This window comes from Danio rerio, chromosome 6 (genome assembly GCF_049306965.1).
Source record: "Danio rerio strain Tuebingen ecotype United States chromosome 6, GRCz12tu, whole genome shotgun sequence".
Taxonomy (NCBI): Eukaryota; Metazoa; Chordata; class Actinopteri; order Cypriniformes; family Danionidae; genus Danio; species Danio rerio.
Window position 1 is genome coordinate 55990001 of NC_133181.1, and position 27616 is coordinate 56017616.

A 27616-nucleotide genomic window follows, 5' to 3' on the forward strand; every position below is an offset into this window, starting at 1 on the left:
AGTCTGAGATGATTTGTGCTTTATGACATGGTGCGTTATCCTGCTGGAAGTAGCCATCAGAAGATGAGTACACTGTGGTCATAAAGGGATGGACATGGTCAGCAGCAATACTCAGGTAGGCTGTGATGTTGACACAATGCTCAACTGGTGTTAATGGGCCCAAAGTGTGCCAAGAAAATATCCCCCTCACCATTACACCACCACCACCAGCCTGAACTGTTTATACTAAGCAGGATGGATCCATGCTTTCATGGTGTTGATGCCAAATTCTGACCCTACCATCCAAATGTTGCAACAGAAATTGAGACTCATCAGACCAGGCAATGTTTTTGTCCAATTTTCTATTGTCCAGTTTTGGTGAGCCTGTGCGATTGTAGCCTCAGTTTCCTGTTCTTAGCTGACAGGAGTGGCACCCAGTGTGGTCTTCTGCTGCTGTAGCCCATCTGCCTCAAGGTTGGATGTGTTTGTGTGTTTAGAGATGCTCTTCAGCAGACCTCGGTTGTAATGAGTGATTATTTGAGTTACTGTTTCTTTTCTATCAGCTTGAACCAGTCTGGCCATTCTCCTCTGACCTCTGGCATCAACAAGGCATTTGTGGCCATAGAACTGACGCTCGATGGATATTTTCTCTTTTTCGGACCACTCTGTAAACCCAAGAGATGGTTGTATGTGAAAATGCCAGTAGATCAGCAGTTTCTGAAAAACTCAGACCAGCCCGTTTGGCACCAACAACTATGCCACGTTCAGTCATTTAAATAACCTTTCTTCCCCATTCTGATAGCTTGGTTTGAACTGCAGCAGATCGTCCTGACCATGTCTACGTGTCTAAATGCATTGAGTTGCTGCCATGTGATTGGCTGATTAGAAATTCGCGTTTACAAGCAGTTGGACAGGTGTACCTAATAAAGTGGCCGGTGAGTGTATTTTGACGTTTTCAGTGTCACCAAACATGTTTCTAGCATGAATTAACACACGGCTAGTATTTTTTTAAGTAGTTAGCATGAATTAGCATGTTGCTAGCATATCGTGTCAAGTTATCATTGATATCAAACTGTTTACAGTAATTTCATCATAAAGTGGAAAGTTTTGCAGTGAAATAAATCAGAATTCCACGTTTCCATTGCAAATACTTACTGTTATTAGTGGTTTTCCTGTAAAACTGAGGGAACTGCTGGGTCAGGTAGAAACCTGAGAAAATCTAACATATGGAATAGTTTTATTACATAAATTGTTGTCAATATCTAACGGGTTAAACGTAAAAATTCATCGACTGAAGAGTTTGGCTGCAGACTTGCGCTCTCAAAGGCTTCATCTTGTCATGTGACGTCAACAAAAACAATTATTTAAATCGTGCTACATCTATATATGTCAGCAATTACATCTGCTTTTTGCAGCAGAAATCGGATAGATTGCGCCGTGGTAATTAGTTAAGAGAAGATATTCGCTTATTTTGACCCTTAATACAACAACAAAGCGGACAAAAAGATGCGTTGTGGTTTGAACACGCATGTTGCCATGTTCGCTGTTTTCAAGTCTGTAATTTCTTACTTGGGCTTGCCTCAAATATCAGGTTGTTTGTTAGTTAAATTTCATTTGTGATCACTTACGAATGGCAACGTTATGGTATTGTTTCTTATATGAAATAGTTTGAACTGACTAGACTTATATTGGAAGTGTTATTTTGTTTTTACGTTAACATCTGGCAACACAGATGAGTTAACACTTTCCCCGTTATGTACTGCTCTGTCAAACTACGCGTTGATAAAACCGAATTTATCATCGCCGTTACAAAATTTTCATACTATTTTTACATATAAAATCAAGGTTATTCCATCAATGATTAACTGTGTGGTTTTACCAGACCTGAAAGAAATGGCATCTTATTTGTTATTCTGATTGAATTGGATTTACAGAATATAGCTGTTCCTATACTCCATTGTTGTTCTGCAAACTAATAATGACAAGTCAAAACTGACACCGGTTAAATAACATTTATACAATATATTACTCAAGTGCAAAAAAAAACAAAAAAAAAACTCTCTCTTAATCTTGTTTGCATTGGTTGATTTGGTGTTTGCATTGACATGACGACAACTCCACCCAATCTATCAACAGACACATCACAGAGAAGTGTATTGTTGAAATAAAAATAAAAAATTCTCTTGAACACTGTGTTGTTCTTGCGATACATGCAGGAAAATTCATGCCACAGGCAGCAAGTCAACAAAACCTGTTTAACAACCGTGGTCATGTGCAAACACGCACAAGTTTTATGAGCAGCCACAACTTTGACAGACCAAAAAAAAAAAAAGATACGAGAATAAGATGTTCTTCCTCTGTTCAGCCAACCTGGTATTTCCAGAAGTGAAAGGCGTTGCGGTAAAGAGAAACTGGTTGGTCTTTTCCAAAGAACTACTTTCTTGCTTTCAGCTCATCACCTATCAGGAATCCCAGACTTGTAAATATTTGGCGTTTCCAACAAAACAACTAGAAAGTATTGTGACAAACAACTCATCGAATCTCATTCATGAAATATTTTGTGAAAGACTGAGCTACGTTTTCAGATTATTAAACGGTAATGTTTTTAAAACAGTTTATACCCACACATACACACACCCATACCCAAAATGCTTTGAATTAACTTCCAAAAGTTTAATGAAAGGAAGTTCATTGTCTGAAAAAAGCAGCGTCGTCTCAAGCTCAGGTCATCTCATTTATTTTCTTATGTACAAAACTGAGATCATATATAAACTTTACAGTTTGAGATCTATTTTGGAAAAGCAAACAATCAAAATCAAAAAAGGCAAATTTCACATTTCTGGAGGACTCTGTACATATGTACACATACACACACACATCTCCTGCTCATCAACAGTTTCTGATGTCAAAATAAATACAAACACTGCGCAGTGCAGAGGACGACAATCACCGCTCGCATGACATCTTACTCATTTACTCGATTTCTGTAAAGCGGGCAAACATGGCTTTCCGGACGGCATCCTTGTATGTGTCAGAAGCCGTGAGATTGTAGCTGCTTCCTTTAGTTCCCAAACCGGCTCCCTTCGCTCTCAACTGAGCCTGCAGATGACAAACATTCCTGTTAATAGCCGCTTGATTATCAGCCCTCTGCTGAGCTGAGAGCTGGTTGCATAAACTAGCTGTTATTAGTCTGGTCATAAGATTTTAATATCAGTTTTGTAAATCAATTGTATTTATTTTAATACCTCAATAGGTGTTGTGATGCCCTGCTGGTTTCTACCCAGACCTTTGCCTTCCTTCCACCCCATAGCTTGCAGCATCTTATTGCCGATATTATCACTGTTCAGGCCGTCCTTCGTGGGCTGCTCGTAATTTCTGAAGAATTGAATAGCACTGTTATATTGACACAGCAATCGTAAACACACAGCTGACTGAAGCAGAACTTGAAAAGGCAAACACTTCAAACTTACACTACAGGTGTTGGTGCGGTGTATTTCCTTTTCTTAGGCACGGGTGGTTCAGGGATGCCGTATTTCTCTCTTCTTTCAGCAGCCCTGTCCCTGTACTTCATCTGTTCAGTGATGTAAAGGGAACAAACACATCAGTAAGGGCTAAACGTTAAGGATTTTTAATAGTTCAATTCAAATGTATTATTTCTAAGCTATCTATTTTAAATAATGTCAAAACAAGCATGCCCTAGTTCTATACATGCAATTTTTTTCCAACATAAAAAAAACACGTTAAAAAAAAAAAAAAAAAAAAAACTTCAAAGATCATTCTTTGGGTCAATTTTCTGAAATTAAGATTCATGCTTAGTCTGAAGTAGTGTTGTCATGATATTGGAATTTGGTACAAATGGATACTGAAATGTTAAAAACGTCCATTTCCTGCAAACGTTTCTGTTGAGCACGTTCTTAAACCCTGCTGTTCACGTGCTCAACAGAAATGACTGTGATTGGCCGTAAAGGTCATCAGTTTACCGAACTCACCTCCATTTACTAGTGTAACCAGCCACGGAAATCAGCTGGTTTGTCTATAAGCAAACATACGATCGATTCATCGATGAATCACAGCTTTAAAACTATATAGCTTAAACTTTAAAAATAGTTAAGGTTTAAAGTAGTTCTAAGTAGCTTAAAGTTTCAAATTAGTTTTATGTAGTTCTGTTACAGGTAGCCTGAAGTTCAAAAATAGTTAAGCAATTAAGTAGCTTAAAGTTTATAAATATTTTCGAGGTTTAAGAAGTTCTAAGTAGCTTAATTTGTAAAAAAAAAAAAAAAAAAAAAAAAGTTGTTTTAAACTTTATACTACTGAAAATTTCTAAGTTCTAAGTTTTATATAGCTTAAATTTTTAAAATAGTTTTAAGTAGTTCAATATTTAAGTAGCTTAAAGTAGAAAAATTGTCAAATAGATCTAGGTTTCCAAGTAGCTTAAAGATTAAGCAGTGAGTGTGTTCGGTGAATTGATGATCTTCACGGCCAATCACAGTCATTTCTGTTGAGCATGTGAACACAATAGCAAACCAGCGCTGTAAGAACGTGCTCAACAGCGCTTACAGTATTTGGTTGAGATGCAACTATGGTACACATCTGAAATCCGAGGGTTCAAATAAATCTAAATACTGAGACAATGACCATTAAAGATGTCCAAATAAAGTTTTTACCAAGAAAAATCACTGATCGAAAATTAGGTTTTTGAATATTTACAGTAGAGCATTTACTAAAAGTGTAGTGTTATTATGAACATCTTATTTGTTCTGAATTTATTAATATCATTATTTTATTTGTTTAAGCATAAAACCATCAACATGTTGTACTGCCAGTTTCAGGGTTAAGAATTTTACTATTCATTTACACACGTGTAGCTCAAGATATGGTGTTGCAGGGAGATCTCAATTTACAGTAAATGCATGAAGTTGCTTTTAGAAGCTGAAACACCATGTCATGACTAGAATGCATTTAAACAAACACTAGTGCAGAGTAGTGGTGTCAAAATAAATTGTTTTTTCGGTGCACCGTGATGCAGACGAGGACAATTCGGTATCGGTTCAGTAATAATCATAACCGGTTGTTATGTACTGACGTCATTTATCTCCTATGCGCTCTGTCGCGAGGGAGGTGAGCGGCAGTATTTACAACACTCAGGAGCCAACTCAGGGCCAGCGCGTGGCATAGGCAGTATAGGCAAATGCTAAGTACATCCAGGGGGGCGCCAGAAATTAGCGCGGTTACCCTAAAAAGATCTAAAGTGTGTTTCCTACACAAAGACAAAGCTTGTTATGTTTCACACTGTTTTTTTTTTCTGTCAATATTACGACCACTGCTCCCTTAAGCCCTCGCAATATGCGTTTAGCCAGGAGAGTTTGCGGAGCTCTAAGTAAGGGACCGCTGGAAAAGTGCTTCTTTTTTTCGTTGTTTTTTTTTTTGCTCCGCTCAGTGCGAGCTCTCCCGGCTAAACGCACATTGAGTGTGTGCGTGTGTGGTGCTATCTATTTTTGTTGTATGTTAGTGAATGAGAGACAGTGTGGTGCTGTGTGTCTGTGTGTTTATACAGACAGCTTGTTATAGCCTCCCCCCAAAATATAACACTGTGTATGGAAAGCATTGTCAATGCACCGTGATGCACCGAGATATCGAATTGAACCAAATCAATGGCATGATAATCATAACCGAACCGTGAGACCAGTATAGGTTCACACCTCTAGTGTAGAGTGAAAACAACAACGAATGCATATCTATATAATTAAAATCAATCATTTTGACCCATACAATGTATTTTGCCTAATGCAAAAAAAGAAAAACACCTGAGCATCATAAGACTAAAATGAATAGAATAAAACAAAGAGTGGCTGAAGATTTTCACACCTCTGTCTCTTTTCTTTCCAGCTCCTCCAGTTCTGCTTCACTCAGTTTGGATCTCCTCATAACCTCCAAGTTTTGCTAAAAACAAACAAACAAACAAACAACAACAACACAATTGTGTAATTATTGAAGCATGCCAACAAATAAAAGCTTTCAGGGCATTTAAAGACTTGTACATTCTCTGCTTTGTACACAAACAGGAACTTAATTTGTACAAATGGTTTGGTTTCCTTTCACAAGGCAACATTTTAAAGTGCACCTATATTTACACCCTGCGTCAACCATGAGGCTGGATTGACAAGTTCTCTATGGCCTTATTATGGCTTTATCTGCAGCTGTCACGGCACAGATATGTAACAGTCATTCCCACTTTTTCTGATGACTCATTATTAACTAAACATGAAATTGTAAGGTGTTTTTTTTTTTTTTTGTATTTGCCTTTTTTGTATTTATTTATTGTTATTATTATTTATATCTTATACCCCCATAAAGTTCTGCAAGGACCTCTTATGTGTGTTTTTTTCTCTCTTTTATTTAAATGTATTATGTGTTTAAAACAAATGCAAATAAATATATTTTGGAAAAAGAAAAAAAAAACATGAAATTGTATATACCATGATTAATACAGCTCGCACTGCACAGAGAAAGACACTAACACATCACGACTGCTTTGATGTAAAATATGTACCACAATAAATTAAAATACTGCTTTGTTTGTTGGTCAAAGTATATTTTCAATCAATCAGACCAAGAGCACCTCATTCAGAGCCTCACAAACACTATTGTTTTGGTGTGAACACAATTGCTATTAGGACAATATATCATTTCAGCATCAACATAGCAATGTGATCTTCTGCAATAGTCACATCACATGCTGATTCTGGATTATAATTTATCATTTATAAAGTCTTTTCTGAAGAATGTCAAAGTATGAGGATTTTAAAAGCATTTAGGCACAATAAATTGTACTGTTTGTAACCTTAAAATGAATCTTTATCAAGTTTATTGAATTGTTTATACCAGTGTTTCCCAACGCTTTTTCTGAAGGCACACCATTTCAACCTCTTCCTAATTAAACACACCTGAATCAACTCATCAGAACATTAGAAAAAACTTGAACCGAACGGGTCATATAATGGAGACATTCATAACATGTACAGGAACAGGGTTGGGAGACACTGCTTGTGGATTGTTTGTTATATTTCATGCAGATGCCAACAAATTTCACTGCCCTACAGAAAAATCCCAATCAATGTAAAATGATAAACTCTTTCCAAAGACTTTAAGCAATCTTGTGAAGTTGTGTTTATAACACAATAATCATCTCAGAAAAAATAAATAAATTATGGGAAATGTTCGATTTTTCCAATATTGTGCAGCCCCAATTGCTCTTATCATATATACCTAAACAAGAAAATGCAGCAGGCTCCAATGTGTCAGCAGTTAAATAAGGTTAGTTTAAAAGTTTAATTATAGTTTAATAACAATGATTAATGTTGATGATTTTTAAGTTTATTGCCATAGCTTCTCAAGTTTAACATTTTCAAAATTTTTACTTTTCTATAAATATAAAAATACTTTACCAATAAAATGTAATCAACGTCAATAAATGCATATGATTAAAGACATAAATAATGATAATAATTCAGGGTGTCACGATCCTCCAAATCTTCGATTCGATTACAATTTCAATTCTAAAGTTACGGTTCAATTCGATTTTCGATTTAAAAAAGAAAAATTCAACAAAATCATAAACAAATCATACAGGAAATGAATAAAGATAAATTACACACATAATTGCCACCTGTCAATCCCTTTTTCCGTGGGACTCGTGAATAGGCAGTGATCTGTGTCCTTATAATGGCGTCGGTAAAAAAAAAAGGTGCACAACCAACAGAAACCAGCCAACAGTATCTGAGGTTTTCGCTAAAATTACCAAGTACAAGTGTGAAAGTGAAAGACTGAAGCAGTCTACTGACCCGCTGACTGCCTGGACCCGCTGTCTCGAGCGCACGACAATGTGTGCGCGTCTCTGTGTGCCTGCCTGTGTGTGTGTGTGTGTGTGGTCACGTGATGTGCATTTTCAGTGGTAGTGAGGAAGGAGGGCTGCTCAGAAATGCAAAACGCCATTGTGGATGTGGATCGTTGTCGTTATAAAATGCCATTTAAAAACTAAGACCTATTAATGTAAACAGGGCCTGAGTGTGTATTTTTCGCGAGCAGATTTGCAACGGAGGCGGGGCGGAGGATCGCCATGCCGGTGTTGTCTATCGGCCCGACCCTAATACATAGCAGAGCTTGCAAACTGTTTTTTTTTTTTTTTTTTTCCGATAACGCAAACGTTGTCAACATAACTCACTGGAAATCCACAATACTTTCACACAAGCGACTTCATTGAAAGAGGAAAGGGTTTAAGTTCTGTTGACGGGTCTCCTGCGTCTGCAGTTCAACAAGCTCTGCAACAAGCCTGTTTTTTTTCACATGACATGGGGGCGGGGCAGCATCGACGATTCCATTTTTTGATTCGATAATCGAAATACAGCATGAATTTTGATCGATTTCGATCCTTAAAAGTAATCCTTCAACTGTTTTTAGATTATTATTTTGTATATTATTACTTTTGATAACAATTGCCCAATTCTGGAAGGATTCACATTGTAAAATATTTCATTTAAAGTCTCTCCAGCTAAAAATCATCTGATATCTTTAAAAATAGGGCATTGCACAAGTATGTTTAACAATTTGGTATTTGTTGCAATATTGACATGACGAGGGTTCAATAACATCGATTACAATCCAACTGTAATTACCCTGTGTAGGTCTGAGAGCTGCTGATGGCGAATCAGAGCTTCTTTACTGGGAAACTGCCTCCGGCACAACAGACAAGCGAGCTTTTTCCAGTCTGTCAGCTTGTCCTCTCTGTCGTCTCCATCTATAAGCTCCTCTGGTTCACTGTCGCCACTGTACGCAGCCACCAGTCCCACCTGCAGAAAACACAGAGTTCAGAGATTAGCCAACATGCCATGAGAAGTTCATTTATTTAGAAAAGAGACACAGTGTGCGCGAGACCTTTGATGAACAACTCTCTTCTTCTGCCATTTTGGATGCTTCTGTTACAAGCCTCTCCAATGCTCCAGGCTGAAATGAAAACATTATTAATCTTAATGTTACTAACGAATTAATCTTATGTATTGACAATCAATTATTATTCATTGACAATCATCATCATCACCATAAGACAATGCGATGTAAGCCGTACCTTCTTCTCAAACAGCGTGAATCCTGCATCTGCCGCCGCTGCCTCTCTCCTCTCCTCCTGACTGATGGGCTGGAAGCTGCTCTTGAAGTTTTCTTTCTGTTTGTTTAGACTCTTGGCCCAGCGCTCCATGTCCTTTGCAATCTGATGCACAAAGAGGTAGACATTTTTAATTTTCATTGATTGAGTTTTTGTATTTTCCGAGCATCCACATAGACAGCTTGTTAGTATAATCGCCAAGATGCTGTAAATCAGGGATGTCAAACTCAGTTCCTGGAGGGCCGCAGCCCTGCACAGTTTAGTTCAAACTCAACTCCAACACACTTACCTGCAGGTTTCAAACGAGCCTGAAGACTCAATGAGTTTGATCAGGTGTGTTTAATTAGTGTTGGAATTAAATCGTGCAGAGTCTGACACATGTGCTGTAAATGAATGCTACGGAGAGCCGGTTATAATGTGTTGCTACATTTTTAAGAAGCTCATTGGTTGTTTACTTTGCTTATTACAAGTCTGTACAGATAATTAATCAAAATCAATATTTTTAATAGAGTAACTTACTGCACTAATTCATTTACTTCTGCCCGTTTACATTTCATTGCATTGCATGGCTAAGGGCATAAATGACATGCTGTGAATATGCAATACTGTCATTCAGATTAAGAACATGCTTACACTTATTTTATTATTCTATTATTATTATTATTTTTTACATTTGTTTCTTTTTTTTACATTTTGTCAAGGGCTAGCATTGTTGGGAGTGTATAAAAATACAAGTAAATATACAAATATTTACTATTAAATATACAAATATAAATATACGAAAAAGAGTATATATATATAAGAGTATATAGGTAAACAGAAAAAGAGTCAAGTTCAAACTACTTTTAGAGCTGAAATACAGGGTGAGAAATCTTTGTACATGTCACATTCTAAGCCTTTTCATTGAAAAGAAAATACAAAATTCTAACAAAACGGTACAACTGTATTTTTGTGCAACATCTTATTTGTTCCCAGTTTACTAATATCCTCATTAAATTCGTTCAAACATAAAACCATCAAAAGATTTTAGATTGAAATTCAATAACTAAATAGCAAATGTGAGAAGTTTACCATTTATTTACACATGTGATATGGTGTTGTAGAGCAGGGGTTCCCAAACTTTTCAGCCAGCGACCCCCAAAATGACAATGCCAGTGACTCGCGACCCCCAATTTCCTCTCAGGTTGTTATATATACAGTGGTTATCAATGCAATGGCACACACACACACACTAATAGACACAAGTCTATTCTTGTTTTAATTTTTTCAATGTATATCAGTGCTGTAAATGGGCCAGAAAGTTTAACCTGGTGTTATAAAATCAATCTGCTGCTTCTGACGCTATTGCTGTGTCTTTAATATAATGTAATTACCCCAGGGGTCACTTTCCAATAGAACTAGTAACTATAAGCTACTATAGTAACTATATAGTAACTGTAAAGCATATAGTATCTATAGACAACAATTTTTTTTCTCTTCAGTAGGTTATGGATAACCTATGGTAATTCTTATGGTTTAAAAAAAAATATAGATTTTTTTAAATCACCAGGCGACCCCTCTTGATTGTCCCACGACCCCTCGGGGGGTCCCCACCCCCACTTTGAGAACCACTGTTGTAGAGTATCACAATTCACAGAACATGAATGAAGTAGCTTTTAGAGGCAAATACAGCATACGAATAGCATGCATGTAAACAAACATTCACTCCAGTGAAACCAGAATAAAAAAATTTTAATAAAATAAAAAAGTGCAAATCTGCATAATTAAATTACATACAGCCTTTGCAATTTGATTGACCAGCATAATGAGCTTTTATTACCTGCTGAGCAGTTTTGCTCTTAGGTTTCTCTTTCTTCTCTTTGCCCTCTTTCTGAGGAGTGGAAGTGGAGGCCATGGCATTTTGAGCGTTACTGTCCACAGCGGGTAAATACGCCTGCTTCTCTCCATCCCAGTACAGATACTGCTGAGTCTGAGAGTTGTAGTAGTACTAAAAGATAGAAATAACAAAGCTTAGTACGTTGTACGTGCAATTGAATAGCACAATTGTTGTATAAAAAAGTACTCCTACTTGTGTGTTTGGGTCATAGTAGAGGCCAGTGATGGGGTCGTAATAATACCCAGAAGACTCATCGTACTGATAGGAGGAAGTGTCTGGGACATCTGAAGAAACAGGAAAATGGCAAAAGAATCAGATAATGGCCTGTAGTATTAGTTTTTCTGATAAGTATGTGTGTATTTAATAGTGGTATAATAAAGAATAATAAGGCATGTAATTTGTAATGCGTTTTGCTTAAACCTAAAGCTCTAAACATCAATAATAAATACATATATATACATATATATATATATATACACACACACAAACACACACACACACACACATATATATATATATATATACACACACATAAATATATATATATATATATATATATATATATATATATATATATATATATATATATATATATATATATATATATATGTATATATATGTATGTATATATATATATATATATAACACACACACACAAACACACAAAATAAGACAAAGTAATCTTACTGGCTTGATTTTCCTGAGAGGTAGATATTGCTGTGGCTGTAGCAGAGACTGCAGAGGTTGCTGGGGCAGAAATGGTGGCAGTGGCTGTAATGGACTGGGCTTTGCCTTCAATCTTTGCCAAAAAAAAAAAAAAAAAAGATTATTATGGTGATGTCAGAATCGAACAGTGGTTTTCAATCTTTTGGATTCTCACGGCCACTATTGTCAAATACAACGTGTAATGATATTTCACCTACTTCTGACATACACAGGGTTTCTGAAGGTTTCGAGTCAAATTTAAGATTTTTTAGGATTATTAAGAATGAAATTGTAGACTTTTACAGGGTTAAACACTAATAGTTATTTCTAATGTCCAGGTATTATCGTAAAGTATCGTTTAATTATTTTTAGTATTCTTTCTCTGAATTCCTAAAGGATTTAATGAGAAATTTGCTGTAAAAACATCTAACAGCTGTTATGAATTGTATCTCTGCAATAAAACACTTAAACATATAAAATAAGGTTTTATTGAGGTGTATTGTTGATCATTGGATGATTTGAACCCAATTAAGTAGCTTTAGTTGTACTGAGAAAAAAATTAAGATCAATCAATCAATGAATTTAAGACTTTAAGGCCTAAAATTCTGTTTTAAACAAACAGAGCGGACACCATGTTAAGAAAATAGGAGAAACAACAGAGCGCTGAAAACGTGACATCAAAACATTATCCACTAATTCCTCAGACATTTTCCTATAGGTTTTTTTAGAAACAAATTTTTGCATTTATGAAAATAAAAACAAGGACTGTGGTAAATAAGCTAGCGATGCTTTTAAAATGACACACCGAGCTTGCAAACTTGATTCTGAAACAGCTATGCTTATTTTTTAGAAAGTATCTACATGAGAATATTTGAGATATGAGAGCAGTTCACACTGCAGAATTATGCTGCTTTCATTTTATTGCTTCTCTGCATTTTTGAGTTACTAGCAATGTGGGGTCATGAAAGGGGTTAAAGGTGCAGTCGGTGATTGTCTTCAGAAGCATTTTTTGTTGTGCTGGTTGAAAGTCTCTTCACAGTCTAATAGTAATGATTAAAGCAAATGATCTGAATGTGTTTATATGTATTTTTGTATTTTGGGTAAGGCATAAAACAAAAATATGTTCATCCAATTAAATAGAGTCGGGCCGACATCTCTCATAATTCTGATAAGTAGCCCAATCTGTCTGTCAGCAAATGCAGATTTGAACAACTGCGCAGCCTTTTGTACGCAGCTTCACCGACGGTGATCGGTAAAAACCTGCTGAATCAAAACTTTTTAAAACCTGAATCAATATTGGAGTTACCTTTGCACGCTGGAGAAAGGATGACACAATGTCTGAAGGATTTCTCTTAGACAGGTAATGTTGTTTTAAAACTGTTTTAGCTTCACGCAAAGCTGATGTAACGTTAGATGTTGTTGTTACAAATGGGTCATATCTGCACAAAAGTGTTGTTTAGCCACTAAAATCTTCAGATGAAAGATTGATAAGACTATTTTCAGTTTCATAAGGGACCTTTTACACCATCAATAATGTAGATTTTAAATAGTTTAACAACAAAACACAAGTAAATACCGCTATTCCGCCTAGTCTTTCCCTATAGTGTTTACCATGCAACTCTAAATATTTGCTCTGAGGGTGCTTTCACACCTACACTTTTGTTTCGGAACGTATCTCGTTTGCCCAGTTAGCGCGGTTCGATTGGCATATGTGAACAGGGCAATCGCGCTCTGTTCCGCGCCAAAGTAATCGCTCCGAGATCGCTTGAATGAGGTGGTCTCGGCTCGATTGAAACGAACCCTGGAGCGGTTCGATTGTAGTGAGAAAGCGATCCGATCCGAGCGCGGTTGTATCACTGTGTTTTATGGATATGTAATAGGCATATACGGCTATATGAAGAGAGAATTATGATTGGGGTGGGAAGTTTCGCGAGTCTCCGGATGCCCGCAAACGAGTGATGATCTCCCGGTAATCTCGCGTCTCCCTACAGGTCCTCAAATATGCATCGTCGCGCACCCTTCTCACCCCTCCCCTCCGCATCTCTCCTCAGACACATCGCGTGCGCGCACCCTGTCAATCACCACCAAACCACCACTTCTCCTGACAGCTTAGCGGGACGCTGCAAAATAAACCCTGACACTCTGACCAATGTGAGAAGAGTTTACTCGCATGTGACTTGTTTTAGCTCTTTTGGTCCGATTAGAAACTTTGCAGTGTGAAAGCGAACCGCTCCAAGAGCAAAGAGCAACAATTTAACAATTGTAATCTCTGTTTCGGAACAACTGAATCGATTCACAGGTGTGAAAGCACCCTGAAATAGCATGTCAGTTTGGCTTGGACAAGCACTAGTCTCTTACAACACATGAGAGAGGGTTCTTTTGCTGTGCTTGTGTTTAAGGAGGCGCGGCTCTAGACAATATGGGAGGGACTGTGATTCAGAGATTTATGCTAAGCAGTTAGCATTGTGGAAGATCACCTACTGCACCTTTAATAATGAAAGATGTTTTTTGTTCACCTAGATGTCATTCAACCAGACTGGTTTAGGAAAGTATATGTTTTAATATAAAAGCATTTTTTAATAGTTGACATTAATGAAAAACTTAAAGTAAAAGTAAAAACATTTCAGTACTCTCACTAAGGCCTTTAAAAACAGATTGAGAACCATTTTTTATTATTAAATAATTAAATAAATTATAATACAGCAAAATCACCTGAGCAGCTTGTGGCGACTGATAGACTTGTGCACTTTGAGAGATCACCACTCCTGTAGCAGCAGGAACTACTTTCACCCCTGGAGCTGCTGTCAATCAAACAATCAGATTTTCACTTTCAATATGCTAAAAAAAAATGCATAACATTTAAAACGTCCCATTGCAATCTAATAAACATCACACTATGCTAATGTTACCTCCAAGTATGCCATTAGCCAGGGATGGGTCTACAGCTCCAGCCTGCTGCTGGTAGTACGCCTGATACTCCTAAAAACAACAAACAATCTTTACTTGGCTCAAACAAATAAACACCATACTGCACATGTTTGTGGATGCCGTCAACTGACCTGTGAACAAGGCACATATCCCTCCTGTAGATAACTGTACTCTGATGTCGGCTCCACAATCTGCTGAGGCTGGTGAATGAAAAGTCATCAAATCAATCAATCTTGAATGCCTAATTCTGCTTTACTATGTCGCAAGAAATTAAAATAAGGTTGTTTTGAAATTACTATTATAGTTATTATCATGAGTCTGTTAGTCTTAAGGATATTTATAAGCCAGTGTGCTCCAAAACACTGACAATTTGGCATTTAGAAGATACAAAGATTGAATGCTATATTGTCCCTTCCACCTAAATGGATCATTCATTTGACATCACCTCATCAAATCTTAAGACCAATCAAATGGTCTCAAGAATCTGGCCCTGCCCCCTTCAAAACATTTCTTATATGCTTTCAATCTGATGCACTGAAGATCAACCACTGTCACTGGCAGAGCTGCAGTCAACTAAATGCTATTGGCTGTTTTTTTTTTTTTTAAAGGAGGAGGAACCATATGTCGCACCATGTGATAGATTGCATGGCTTGTTTCATATGCAAAAAAATTTCTGCATCTGAAAAGGTGTAAATTGGCCAACGGGAACTCAAGAGTTGTGACCCAACCAAACCACTTGGGTGATCTCCTGGGGGTCATATCCTTTGCTATAAAGTGTCTCACAGACAGTACTTTGGGCTTAGTTACTTGAGGATGACAGGTTAACAGATGCTGAGGAACTGCACTATTCATTGTCTGCAATAGAGTCTTCTCCTCGTAAGAACTTTGGTTACTTACTTAATGTATTAGGCCCCGTTTACACTAACGCGTTTTCGTTTTAAAACGCATAAGTTTTGCTACGGTTACGCCATCTGTCCACACTACGCCGAAGTTTGAGCGCCGAAAACGGAGCGTTTTGGAAACGCTGGAGAGGCCATTTTCATTCTGAAACGCTGCTGCTCTGTCTCAGTATGGATGAGGAAAAACGGAGACATCTGAAAACGGAGGCGGGACTGCTGAGATTCGCTACCTGATTGGGGCTTTTGTGTCATTGCGTATCCTTTCCTTATTCGTCAAGCCCCTATCACATGACTATAACACATGGCTTTAACGCTACCAGAAGACAGTACTACAAACAACAACATGGGCACAGAAATGGGAGCGTTGTTTGCACTATTGTTTGTTTTAGGCGCCATTGTGCATTTATTCATTTGTTACGTTTAGTAACAACTCGACCTCGTCGTCTGTCTGCAAAAATACCTCTCTTGCTTTCTTCGCCATTGCGTTCATTGTTCAACCGGCGTTTGTTGACTAACAATAACCAAATGCTGAGCGAGACACATGCTTTCTGTTTATACTAGAACGCGCATGCCCAGAGTGCGCGAATGGTCACGTGATATACGTTTTTGGTGGCGTAGTGTGGACGGAAATATGTTCAAAGACGCTAGGTGAAACACTAGTGTGGACGCAGCTCTTTTTGATCTAAAACGCCGTTTTAAAACTAAAACGCACTAGTGTAAACGGGGCCTTAGAGAGTCGTCTAATACATTGGCGAGTCACCAAAGAACGGTTAAGCCAAATACTGCAAAATCTAACACCTCATGTTCCAGTTTCAGAGTATGTCAAACATAAAAAATAAAAAAAGAAATTTCCATTTCAAAGCACTTCACAGGACCTTTTACAGTGAGGCATGGTTAAGATGTTCATACCTGACTAGAGGACCACTGAGCAGCTGCAATGGCTGTGCTGGCAACTGAAAAGGCGCTAACACGGTTCCCATCTGGCAATAACAGATCCCTGAGGAAAGAAAAAAAATTAGGGTGAATTATTAATCAAGCTGGAAAAATGCCATGGAAAACTAGACCACAGCATGAGGATATGAATGACAGATGCGTACTTTCGAGCACTTTTGGCATAGTCGACACCAATAGTCTTGCCATCCAGTTTAAGTGGCGGCTGTAGGCCCTGGAGGATAGTTAGCAGCTGTGACGCTTCCTGCAAAACACAAACAACATCAGCAGAAGGTGATTAAAAAGTCTGCAGGTTTAACGTTAGTGATTTTGCACTTGTTCAAGATCAGCTTTGATATAAAATACATTTCAAGAGATTACACTTAGCTGATGATTGATTATAAAGCTTGTTTGGAATTCTGTCCCAGGAGAGCCCTGAGCTCTTAAGACCCTCGTGCCCGGGGCTCCCTCCCATTTGCGAGGTAAGAGGAGAGTTTAAACTCTAACTCGATCTTAACTTGATCTCAAGAACTCCCCTGCTGTAGTAGCTAATGAACAGATAGCGATTGCTCTTAAGAGATAACTACTTACTAGGAGCATGTCTATGGTGCTGATTTGAATTAGTCAACTAATTTAAGTTGCATGTTTTTGGACGGTGGGAGGAAACCTGGGGAACCCAGGGAAAACCCACATAAGCACAGGGAGAACATGTAAACTCTGCACAAAAACAGAAACTTTAGCTGGCTTGGTAAGAACTAGAACCAGTGACGTTCTTACTGTGAGTCAACAGTGCTAACCACTGGGCCACCGTGCCACCCATCTAGAAAAGGAGGATTCTTCAAAACGAAGATGGCTGTGATATGGAACTTAGGGTATTTGTAGCGGCTTAGAAATCGTATGATTGGTGAATCATAAATTAAATAATGCGGAACCAGCTGCAAGCAATCATAAGCATGTGATCTTCTCGAAATTAGTTTATAAATAAACTTCACTTAGAAACAAGAACAAATGGGTACCAGAGGAGAAGCGAGTTGGACAAAGGCAAATCCTCTGTTTTGGCCTGTCTGTTTGTCTTTGATGAGGCGGATGTTGCCAGGCAAGAGGTTTGCAAAAGGAGCAAGAGCCCCCAGAATGGCTTCAACAGTAGAGAGAGGAGCGATGTTCCTCAAGATGATGGCTGGCAAAAAAATGGAAACAGTGTTATCCTCACTTCTCCACAATTGACAAACTGTTACTTTAACCCTCTATGCTTCATTACTTTAGCAAACACTTAACTAGGGTTTTCAAATTTGAATATACATAAAATGTGAATGAGCATAACATAAAGGCCCTACATTTTACCCGCATCATTTTATTTCTTTAATAATTGTTTTTCATCTGCATTGGAAACATTGTACGAACAGGATTATGTGTAGGAAATTTAACCTAATATGATCATGATCTTTATCAGTCTAAAAAACACTTTTGGACAGCTAACATTAGAGATGATATTCATTTGTGCATCCTTGTAATTTATTAATGCAACCCAATTTGGTGGCGATGTTTTGTGGAAAAACTCTTACTATCGCCATAGTAATCTCCACTTGGCTGGGTTTCTGTGGTTCCTGTGGTGCTGCTGGATTCAGAATCTAAAAATAAACACAAGAACAAAAGTGCATTGAGCTTCTTTAAACACTGAAGCCAGTTACAAACTGTATTACTAAAAGCGCCCCATATTAAAATTCCTACAATCAGAACATTTTCACCATTGATTGGATATCATAAAACACTAATATATGGAGTACAGTGTTCATTATATTGGATGCCTTATCTAATACTACCTGGATAACTACTTCTGTGGTTGTTTACCTACTACTAAATGTAGCCATAACTTAATTTACCAGTATATTATACAATATATGTATATATTAGCGATTATGAGCAATAAAAACAATCCTTCACTATCATATATTTGTAAACAAAACAGGGTAGATGATAACATCTCCACATCTTATTAGTTAAAAAATGCTCCATGGCCATGAGTGTGTTTGACTGGATCATCCGGATGGGTGCAGACAGCGGTTTCCTGCTCAGGAGCTACTTACCCGCTTTAGCTGCGCCACACCTGAAGCACTTCAGCCTCCTCCGGAAATTGTACAGGCCACACTGCAAGCAACCGGTCATAGTGTTTTAATTGACACTTCAGCTTTGGGGCACCAGGTTACAAGCACACTACAGTGGCTTGAACACTTACCGTGATGAGTGGACCATATGAAAAACTGAGATGCCACAATTACACTACAAGCATAACTAACTTTTTTTCCAAACAAAATTGGCAAGGGATGTTTCTGAGCAGACTTTTAAAAATGTACAAGTTTCTGGAAATAATCCTCTAGATCAGGGGTGCCCAATCCTGTTCCTGGAGATCTACCTTACTGCTGAGTTCAGCTCCAACCTTGATCAAATGCACATGGCTTTAATCACTAAGTGCTCCTTCTGATCCTACTTTAGCCATGTCCATATGTACAAGGGTATTTTTAAAAACATGCTTTAATTTTTTTCCGTTAAATCTCCATCCTCATGAAAACGCAAAAACGAATTGCAATGCACGTTAAGGACATGCCAAACCAACAGGGGGCGATAATGACACTTAGGCTGGGTTCATAAGTGGGGAATTAAGTAAATTGCATACAAATCAATGCAAACATAGAATAGAGGCGAATTACCATCCTACGGCTGGAATGACAAAATATGGAATGCGTTTGCCGCGAACGTGTGAAATTCTGCCGCATTTCATTGAACCCAGACATGTTGGCCAATCAGAAAGGAGGAAATAGCACTTTTGCTGATGTCATGAGGCTAAAGTGTCCATACGACTACACTGTGCCCAGAGTTTTGGAAAATCTTCACCCTGGCTGGAGTTTTTAGAAAGTTTCATTTTCAGTTAGCTGACACTTCGTTTTCATGGAGACAAACGGTGAAACCACGTAGAAAAAAAAATTGCGGTTTTGAAAATATTCGTGTGGACAGGGTCTTAGTTGGTTTAGTTGTTTTTGATCAAGGTTGGAGCTGGACCAGGGTTTCTGCTGGTTTCAAGTAGTCAAACATAAGACTTTAAGACCCTTCAAAGACCATTAAGAACAAAATTTTAGACTTATACAGGGTTAAATGCTAAGGATTTTTTTCAAACGGCCTGGTATTATCATGAGGAATCGTTTAATCGTTTTTTTCCCCCTGAATTAAATTTAAGATAATTTATGACTTTAAGACCCAGCAGACACCCTGTGAACTCTGCAGGAAGGAAGATCTCCAAGAATAGAATTGGCCACCCCGGTTCTACATTAACCATATTTAAAATGCATTATCAGCATTATTTACTATGTTCACAGAAAGTGTTAAACTTTCTACACAAATAAACATATCCTATATACATAAACAATGGTTATAATTTGAAATAAAATGTTTGAAGTTTCTCTTGTTGACCACCAAAGCTACATTTCAATTAATAAAGATATAGTAAAACAGTAATAATGAAATATAAACATATTAGTTGAAAACGTAATATTTGTGTGCAAATCATGTTAACTTCAGGATTCTTTTAATTTTACAAACTTTGAGATCAAAAATTATTTTTATAAAATTTCTGATAATAAATATTTATTTTTTATTTCTAAACAAAATCATTGACCATGAAATTAATAAAGAGCCAGGGAATCCCATGTAACTTACTGAGTTGCAGAGCCAATCCTCAAACTTGTGACGGTTGTTGCTGTAGTGCACGACAACAGGCTTGCCTTGAACGCACAGCAGTTTCTGGAAAAGGAAGAAAATATTTGGTTATTTCCCCTCTTGTGACGTTCTTATCTTAGCCCAAGAACAACCACATTAGCCACGAGGGTTTAGGGTGAGGATCGCCCGGGAGGGTTTAACGTGTAAGATGGTGTGTGTTTGGGACCCGAGTGTCCGGATGGGGCCGGAACAGAGTGTAAAAAAAAAAGGCACTCCTTTCTTAAATGGGATGGGGGGACTTGAGACGGAAGCATTTACTTTCTCGGCACAAAACATTTTGCTACTATAATGAAAAAACCTAATGCTGAGGTCCATTAACTGGGATGTTATATATAGCACCACACTTCACGACTACCTGAACAAACTAACATCACTTAAAAGAAAACACACATTTTCATAAAATTGCATTTACAGTTTGTGGCTTAAAACCCATTTGAATTAATTAAATCACACCATTAGAGGTGTATTACTTATTTCCCCTCTTTAAAAAGATTAAATCATCTGGGCTAACAAACAGTTAATAACATGAAGCCAGAGTGTCCATCAAATGGCTCTTCTAAGTTTTGGTCACAACACCTTGCCTTCAAAGACAGAGGATCTGGTCCATTTCAGTCCATATAATGTGCTGGGGCAGCAACTTTTGCATTTTTTTTTCCTTTTCTACTGAAATTGCATTATCCCCCAGGGCAAAAGCTAGACTTGGTGATTAGGAAGCAACCTGATTGGTCTCCATCCATCGGGTAGCAGCTTGCAAGTGATAAAACTCCACGAAGGCGAAACCTCGGCTTATACCTAGAGAGGCATTCAGATATACAGACGGGAGGCGTGTTAGTTTAAATGGTTCAGTTGTACAACATTCAAACTCTGTCACAAACTGCTTCGTGACCTCCTTGACCCAGAGAGGCCAAAGAGATGTAGGGGGTTGCCTGGAAACTTTTTACCATAGCAACAGCACCTTTGCATAATCTAGCTAATCGATCTTACTGTGCTGAAGCAGGTTGAAACAATAATCAAAAGCAGACAGTCATAAACAAGTGGATAACCTTTGAGAAATATAACTGGCTTGAATGATATTTAACAAGTTTGTACGGAAGATATAGAAGCTACATAACTGCATGTAACTTCAATTGGCATGAATAAAGCTGTGCCAATTTTGAGACACTCAAAACCTCAACAGAAACTTACCTCCAAGTTTGTACCTAAAGTGAAACAAATGTCCTAACTCAATAGTCTGAAAGGGTGAAGCTAGTCAGATAACATGTTGCTATGGCAAAAGGCATTTGAGGGGAAGCAGGTTGGCCCAGTGGACACAGGTTTGTTTGCTTGCAAGCGAAAGGATTCGCGGTACATCAATCTCACCTGTTCTCTTTTTCATCAGCCTCACGTCCATTGGCTTGGGTCCTTCCAGCAAGTCAATGGCTGCTCGAATCTGTGAATCATAATGGAAAGTCAGATTTGTTAGGATAAAGTTCAGGATAAAATATGAAGTTACTAACTATTCATAGCTATTGACTATCAACACCACTTTAGCAATTTTCTCGACCCTGACATTTTTATGAAGTTAAAATGCAATATTTGTGGGTGCATTCAAAATATACTTTAATTTAACATACTTAATTATATTATTAAATATAGTTATTGCATTTTTACTATGCAGTCACTTAATCACTAATATTTTAAATCGACTATTGTAATTTACACCCCCAGCATAAATACCACGAAAGTCCTTCCTGTATATATATATATATATATGTCAAAAATTATGTTTTGAATGTCATTTTTTAAAAAAGGTTGACCTATTTAAACAACTATTTTAAAAGTCATGTTCAAAGAACTTCAATACAATAAGTTGATTTCAATCCTGGCAATATTAGGGTTTCTGAATTATTAATCAAATGCATCATTTGTCATAGTTCAGGTATAAGATTGAAATTGAAGATTTTTAAATTAAGAATTTCTTAGTTTTTTTTTTGTTTTAAAGTACCACTGTACAATTGTTGAAATAACACCACAGGGCTCAAAATTGCGACCATGTTGGTCGCATATGTGCCCCAAATTTTATCTATGCAATCTCAAAATATATTTGGGAGCATTTGTTTATGCTGCAAAATGTTCACCATATGCGCGGATTCGGGAGAAATTCATGCAGAATGCATCTTTGAAGTTGAAACGTGAAACGCAGTGCTTGGGAATGGTTTAAAACAGTTGTCATGTCAACTAAAAGCCAAGTTCGTAATGCTTTTTCCGCCTTCGCGCTCTTCTTATTGGCCCACTGCTCTAGAACTGAACGCGAATGGATTGTTTAATATCAGCTGTCAATCACAATCACTAAGTCAATGCCTCCATCTGGATTGGGATGACAGAGAGAGCTACTACTGCAAAAATGTAAAGCGCTGAAAATGAGAATGAAAATAACACTGACAGATTTTGTTTTAGAAACCATGGCATCTAAAGTTATAAATAATGACACATCTTAGTAGTGATCATGTGCGGAATGTTAATCCACCATCTACACTTTTCCAAGAGTGGATAGAAGACTTCCGTTGTCTCAAGTCCGCTATGAAAAGTCTGTGGGATGGACTTTTCAGGTAACTTTTTGCCACATCTAGCACGAGAGCTTCTGTTTAATTTCTAAGTTTGTTTGCAAGTACTTTCCAGGCCTTAAATTCATGTCTAAAAATCAAGCACTTTCAAAAAGCGCGGGAACCCTGATTATGAGTCAGGAATGTTATTTATAAAACAATAACTGCTAATTACACTGACTATTATACACATGTGTGAAAAAAAAACTATTATATTTGACTAATAATATAACTATTATTCATCAATAATACTATTAATAATTAATATTACTATTGTACTCACTGCAAAATTTATACTATAGGTGCTTTTAAATCCAGTCTTGAAATATTGATTCAAAAAGTAAATATTGTTATTGTTAAACTCACAGCAGAAAATGATCAAATTTAGAAATTGACAATATTTAATTGATTCAGGGTACAAAATTAAACAATAATCATTTTTTATTGTTATTATAACAACTATTATTATTTATATTAACTGGAGATATTTCCATTAGAATATTTTTATTAATTCCTGCCTAGTAAAGGTATAAAATTAATTAACTACAGATAATTCTATTAGAAGTCACATCATTTTAAAAATATTTCCATCCAGTGAAAAAAACATATCCTAATATTAAGGTTTGCCAATAATGTGACAATGTAAACACTGTATTTGAACGTAAAAAAGACATCTTACATCCGCCTCTGACGTGTTCATGGGCAGACCCCGGAGCATGATGGTCTTGCTCTCCTTTTCATCGGCTGGATCTCCTCTGTAATCGTGCTCAGAGTAATCACCATCTGAATGATGTCCGTCCTCTGATCCATCACTGTTGCGCCGCTTCCTCCCTCGCTGTTACATAAGGTCAGAATTATTCTTTTTTTTTATACCATTCTGTCAAAGTCTGTTGTGTGAGACTGATAACGGCAGCCAGAAGAACAAAATCAAGTCTTGCCCATAGATGATGTATTACAAACGCCTCGCACAAGCAGCAATTTGTTTTTTAAATTTAATGCAAAGACGATATAATACATGCATAAATACAAATAAATGTTCAAACTTGAAAAAAAAAAAAAACTAAATATTAAAAACGTTCAAGGATTTTAGATGCTGATGCATCATAACAGCCTAGTGAAAAGGGTCTATGAACACAACCAGGTATTCTCACCTCAGGACTGTCTCTGCTCCAGTATCGATCACCTCTGTCGCCTCGATCACCTCGGTCGCCTCGATCACCTCTATCACCATCATAACGGTCACTGCGGCGGTCATCACTCCAGCGATGAGAGTCATATCCGCGATCATCTCGATCTCGCCGATCCCTTCGGTCATCATCGCGAGACTGTTCAGAGCCATACCTGCCGCTGCGCTCTGTACGGCTAACCCTAGTCATGACAATGTTATGTGATAATCAAATTAGCCAAAGTATATTATTCAAATTAGTAAGTATATTAACCTCTAAAGGCTGATTTATACTTCTGCGTCAAGCGCACACGAATGCTAAAGCGCAGCCGACGCGTTGACGCATAGCCCTACGCCGTGGCCGTCGGCTTCGCTGACGCGCACCTTTAAAAATGTAACTACATGTCGCTCCGACGCGTGGCGCAAGCTCTGTGATTGGTCTGCTTGGTACCGCTGACGAGTCTGGGCGGCACCGAGAGCCACGCAAGCCTGATGGAGCGATTGTTTACAAGTGTGGAGACCCGTGAAGGAGCTCCGGATGGAAAGTTATGTTTTGTGTTTACCTCATGGTTAAAGTTGTTGCACGTCCGCGGGTTCCTGCCTCAAAATGAATGAGTTTGAGCCACTTGTACATGTACAACAGGAAGCGTTCAGATAAAACAAAATACCAGCAAAGAAACTCGACACAGAGGAACATTAACACCTCACTGCCAACTAGAGTTTCGGAAGTGTTAATGGAGACCAACAGAGACAGCGGCAGAAGTATAAATGCACGGCTACACGCGTTGCATGCGCCGTGGGTTACGCCGGTCACTTGAAGCAGAAGTATAAAGCAGGCTTAAGGCTGTGCAATATGATGATATAAATCGTATAGAAAATAAAGAAGCCTATCTTTTTTTTATTTGCTCAATCATTTATGTTGTTTAATACTTATTTAATCATTTGTATGCATGCACTTTTACACAACAATACAGGGACAAAGAAACATGAATAACACTGTGAAAACATTTAATTTTTACATTTTATTTAACAACATTTTTTACACATGTGTTAAATATATTAATTAAATATATAAAATAACACTGATTGAAACAACATAAAAGGTACAAAATCATGATATAAATATAAGCCCTAAAAACTCAATCAATCATAAATCACTTACCGTTTATCTGCACCCATATTTATTTCCCAATGCAAGGCCTGTTGAAATAATATAGAACATTAGTCTGTTGCACATATCACAACGGTTATATGAAATAACTGTCTTGGGCAAATTAGATTTACAATTGCACCTTTTATAGTAATTATTTTCACATACACTCACAAATAATAGAATTGTTTGTGACCTAAAATAGTATAAACATCTGGTGAGATCTCAGTAATATTAGAAAACTGAATATGTATTAGAATGCACATTTTACATTCCATATACCCTTACATTTTATACACTTCTTGATTTTTTTCTAGTTATTTCCAAATTTAACATTACATTGGTTTGGAATCCTTTTAGCAGGACTATCTTACATTAGCTTGTTAGAATGCTCAGCCAATTTTCCTATTCGGCACTGTATAACATTATGTAACACAAACAAACCAGATTTACACAAACATCTCTTTAAACTGCTTATCATACGAACTATTACTGTAAAAGATTAATGTTTTTCTAAGAAATTTTTAACGTGTAACGTTGTAACAAAATGTAACGTTGCTCATTTATTTATGATACAATACATTTAGGAACATTTACTGTTGACACCCTGTTTTATAGACATATTCGTTTTGGCATATTAAAATACACTAAATTACTTTTAAAACAACCTAGTACTGGAATGCATTTTACAAGGTGTTAAGTAAACGTACTTTACCAAGATAGAGATCGATATAGTATAGTGTTAATGTTACATAAATTACTGTTCTGGACACACGTAATGTTCAATGAACACGTTTAATAACACAGCACAATAGCGCAATTGTACTTTATTTCGTGTGGTCTCCATTTAGAAGTTCACTAAGCTACAGGAAGGCATCAAAATGGAGACCGCGTCGTCGGTTTGCAGTTTAAAAAGGCGCAAAACACGCAGCAACACAACGAAAACTTACCAGATATATTTCAACGCAACGTTGAAAATAAATGTTTCTCAACTACTGAGAAACGTAAAGACAGCCAAAGGATCCCTTCTCGCCGAAAGATCACACTCTTCGTCAGGTCATTCGATGTCATCTGCGGCTAAAATGGTCTACAAGCTTCTCCTTCCCAGAATCCACTGAAACGCGATGGCGTGTTGTTACTGTTGCACGATGGGAAATGCAGTTTACTGCAACAGTTCCTGTCTAAACGACTGATTTATGTTACGTAAGTTACATGTTGGACTCATTATTTTACACTAACATTAATTAAATTATTTTAATACATTTCAAAATTCTTTTGTTTCTCTAAATCTTGCTTATTATTCTGAAAAAAGGTATTCATTTCATAGTCATCATGCTTTAATTATTTGAATCTGGATTGATTATTAACAGGTTTGTTTATTTTTTAATGCATTTATTCATTTATTTTAATCCAATCGTTTATTATTTTATTCTTAAATATAGAAAATGTCTGAATAAATTTTTGCATTTGAAATAACGAAAAAATATTACTGTAGGCCTATGTTCAAAAACAATATTCATTCATTTTCTTTTCGGACTAGTCTCTTTATTAATCTGGGGTCACCATAGCGCAGGGGTGGCCAACCCTGTTTCTGGAGAGCCACTTTTCTGCAGATTTCAGTTGCTACCCATATCAAACACACCTGAACCAATTAAGTAGGACCTGAACACCACGTGATAATTACAGACAGGTGTGTTTAATATAGGTTGCAACTGAAATCTGCAGGAATGTGGCTCTCCAGAAACAGGGGCTGCGTCTGAAACCGCATACTTCCATACTATATAAAACGCTAAAATATGTTAGTATGCGAGCCGAGTAGTATGTCCGAATTCATTGAATTCAAAAATCAGTATGCGAGAAGTACCCGGATGACTTACTACTTCCGGCGAGATTCTAGAGTGCGCATTCCATGCATGCTGTGCTATCCCATGATGTCCCGCAAGCGAGTTCATGAATGGGAGTAAAGCGACGCAATTGACGCAGGTAGGTCACGTGACCATGACAAAATGGCGGATGTAGTACATGCGAATTCCATTAATACTTTTCACGTTTATACAGAACGTACTTTTCTAACGGCCGAGTAGTTCGTTTAAATTCAAATGCAGTACCTACTGAGTAGTAGGCGGTTTCGGACGCAGCCAGGGTTGGCCACCCCTGCCATAGCGGAACGAACCGCCAACTTATCCGGCATGTTTTACGTAGCGAATGCCCTTTCATCCACAACCCAACACCCATATACTCTTACATTCACACACATACACTACTGACAATTAAGCTTACCCAGTTCATCTGAACCACATCTTTGGACTGTGAAGGAAACCCACAAAAACAAGGTGAGAACATGCAAACTCCACACAGAAATGCCAACATGACCAAAAGGACAAGATCTCGGATACAAGCGGTCAAAATGAGTTTCCTTCAAAGGGTGGCAGGGCGCACCTTTATACATAGGGTAAGAGAGCTCTGATACCTGGGAG

General features: G+C 37.4%; 2 protein-coding genes across 12 annotated transcripts in view; both read right to left on the bottom strand.

The window, feature by feature from the left end:
* LOC103911277 (protein rolling stone) overlaps nucleotides 1–1322 on the bottom strand; it is a 19845-nt gene extending 18523 nt beyond the window's left edge. For 10 of the 11 annotated variants that reach the window (XR_012408268.1, XR_012408265.1, XR_012408267.1 and 7 more), the window contains exon 1: nucleotides 1135–1322. The gene's annotated coding sequence lies outside the window, so the exon portion shown is untranslated. The remainder of the gene's footprint in view (nucleotides 1–1134) is intronic. The other variant, XM_073954754.1, reaches the window with a different exon arrangement.
* A 1378-nt stretch (nucleotides 1323–2700) lies between these two features.
* On the bottom strand, nucleotides 2701–26254 carry rbm5 (RNA binding motif protein 5). The gene is given in 25 exon segments (NM_001100138.3): nucleotides 2701–3078; nucleotides 3225–3354; nucleotides 3450–3550; nucleotides 5845–5919; nucleotides 8652–8825; nucleotides 8911–8979; nucleotides 9101–9241; nucleotides 10956–11123; nucleotides 11205–11296; nucleotides 11700–11811; nucleotides 14430–14518; nucleotides 14627–14696; nucleotides 14777–14845; nucleotides 16454–16541; nucleotides 16642–16739; nucleotides 17491–17651; nucleotides 18037–18102; nucleotides 18559–18619; nucleotides 20183–20266; nucleotides 20961–21034; nucleotides 21602–21671; nucleotides 23504–23659; nucleotides 23976–24192; nucleotides 25152–25189; nucleotides 26090–26254. Coding segments are annotated over 24 exon segments (2508 nt in total). The 5' UTR covers nucleotides 25169–25189; nucleotides 26090–26254; the 3' UTR covers nucleotides 2701–2952.
* Between the last annotated feature and the right edge of the window lie 1362 nt (nucleotides 26255–27616).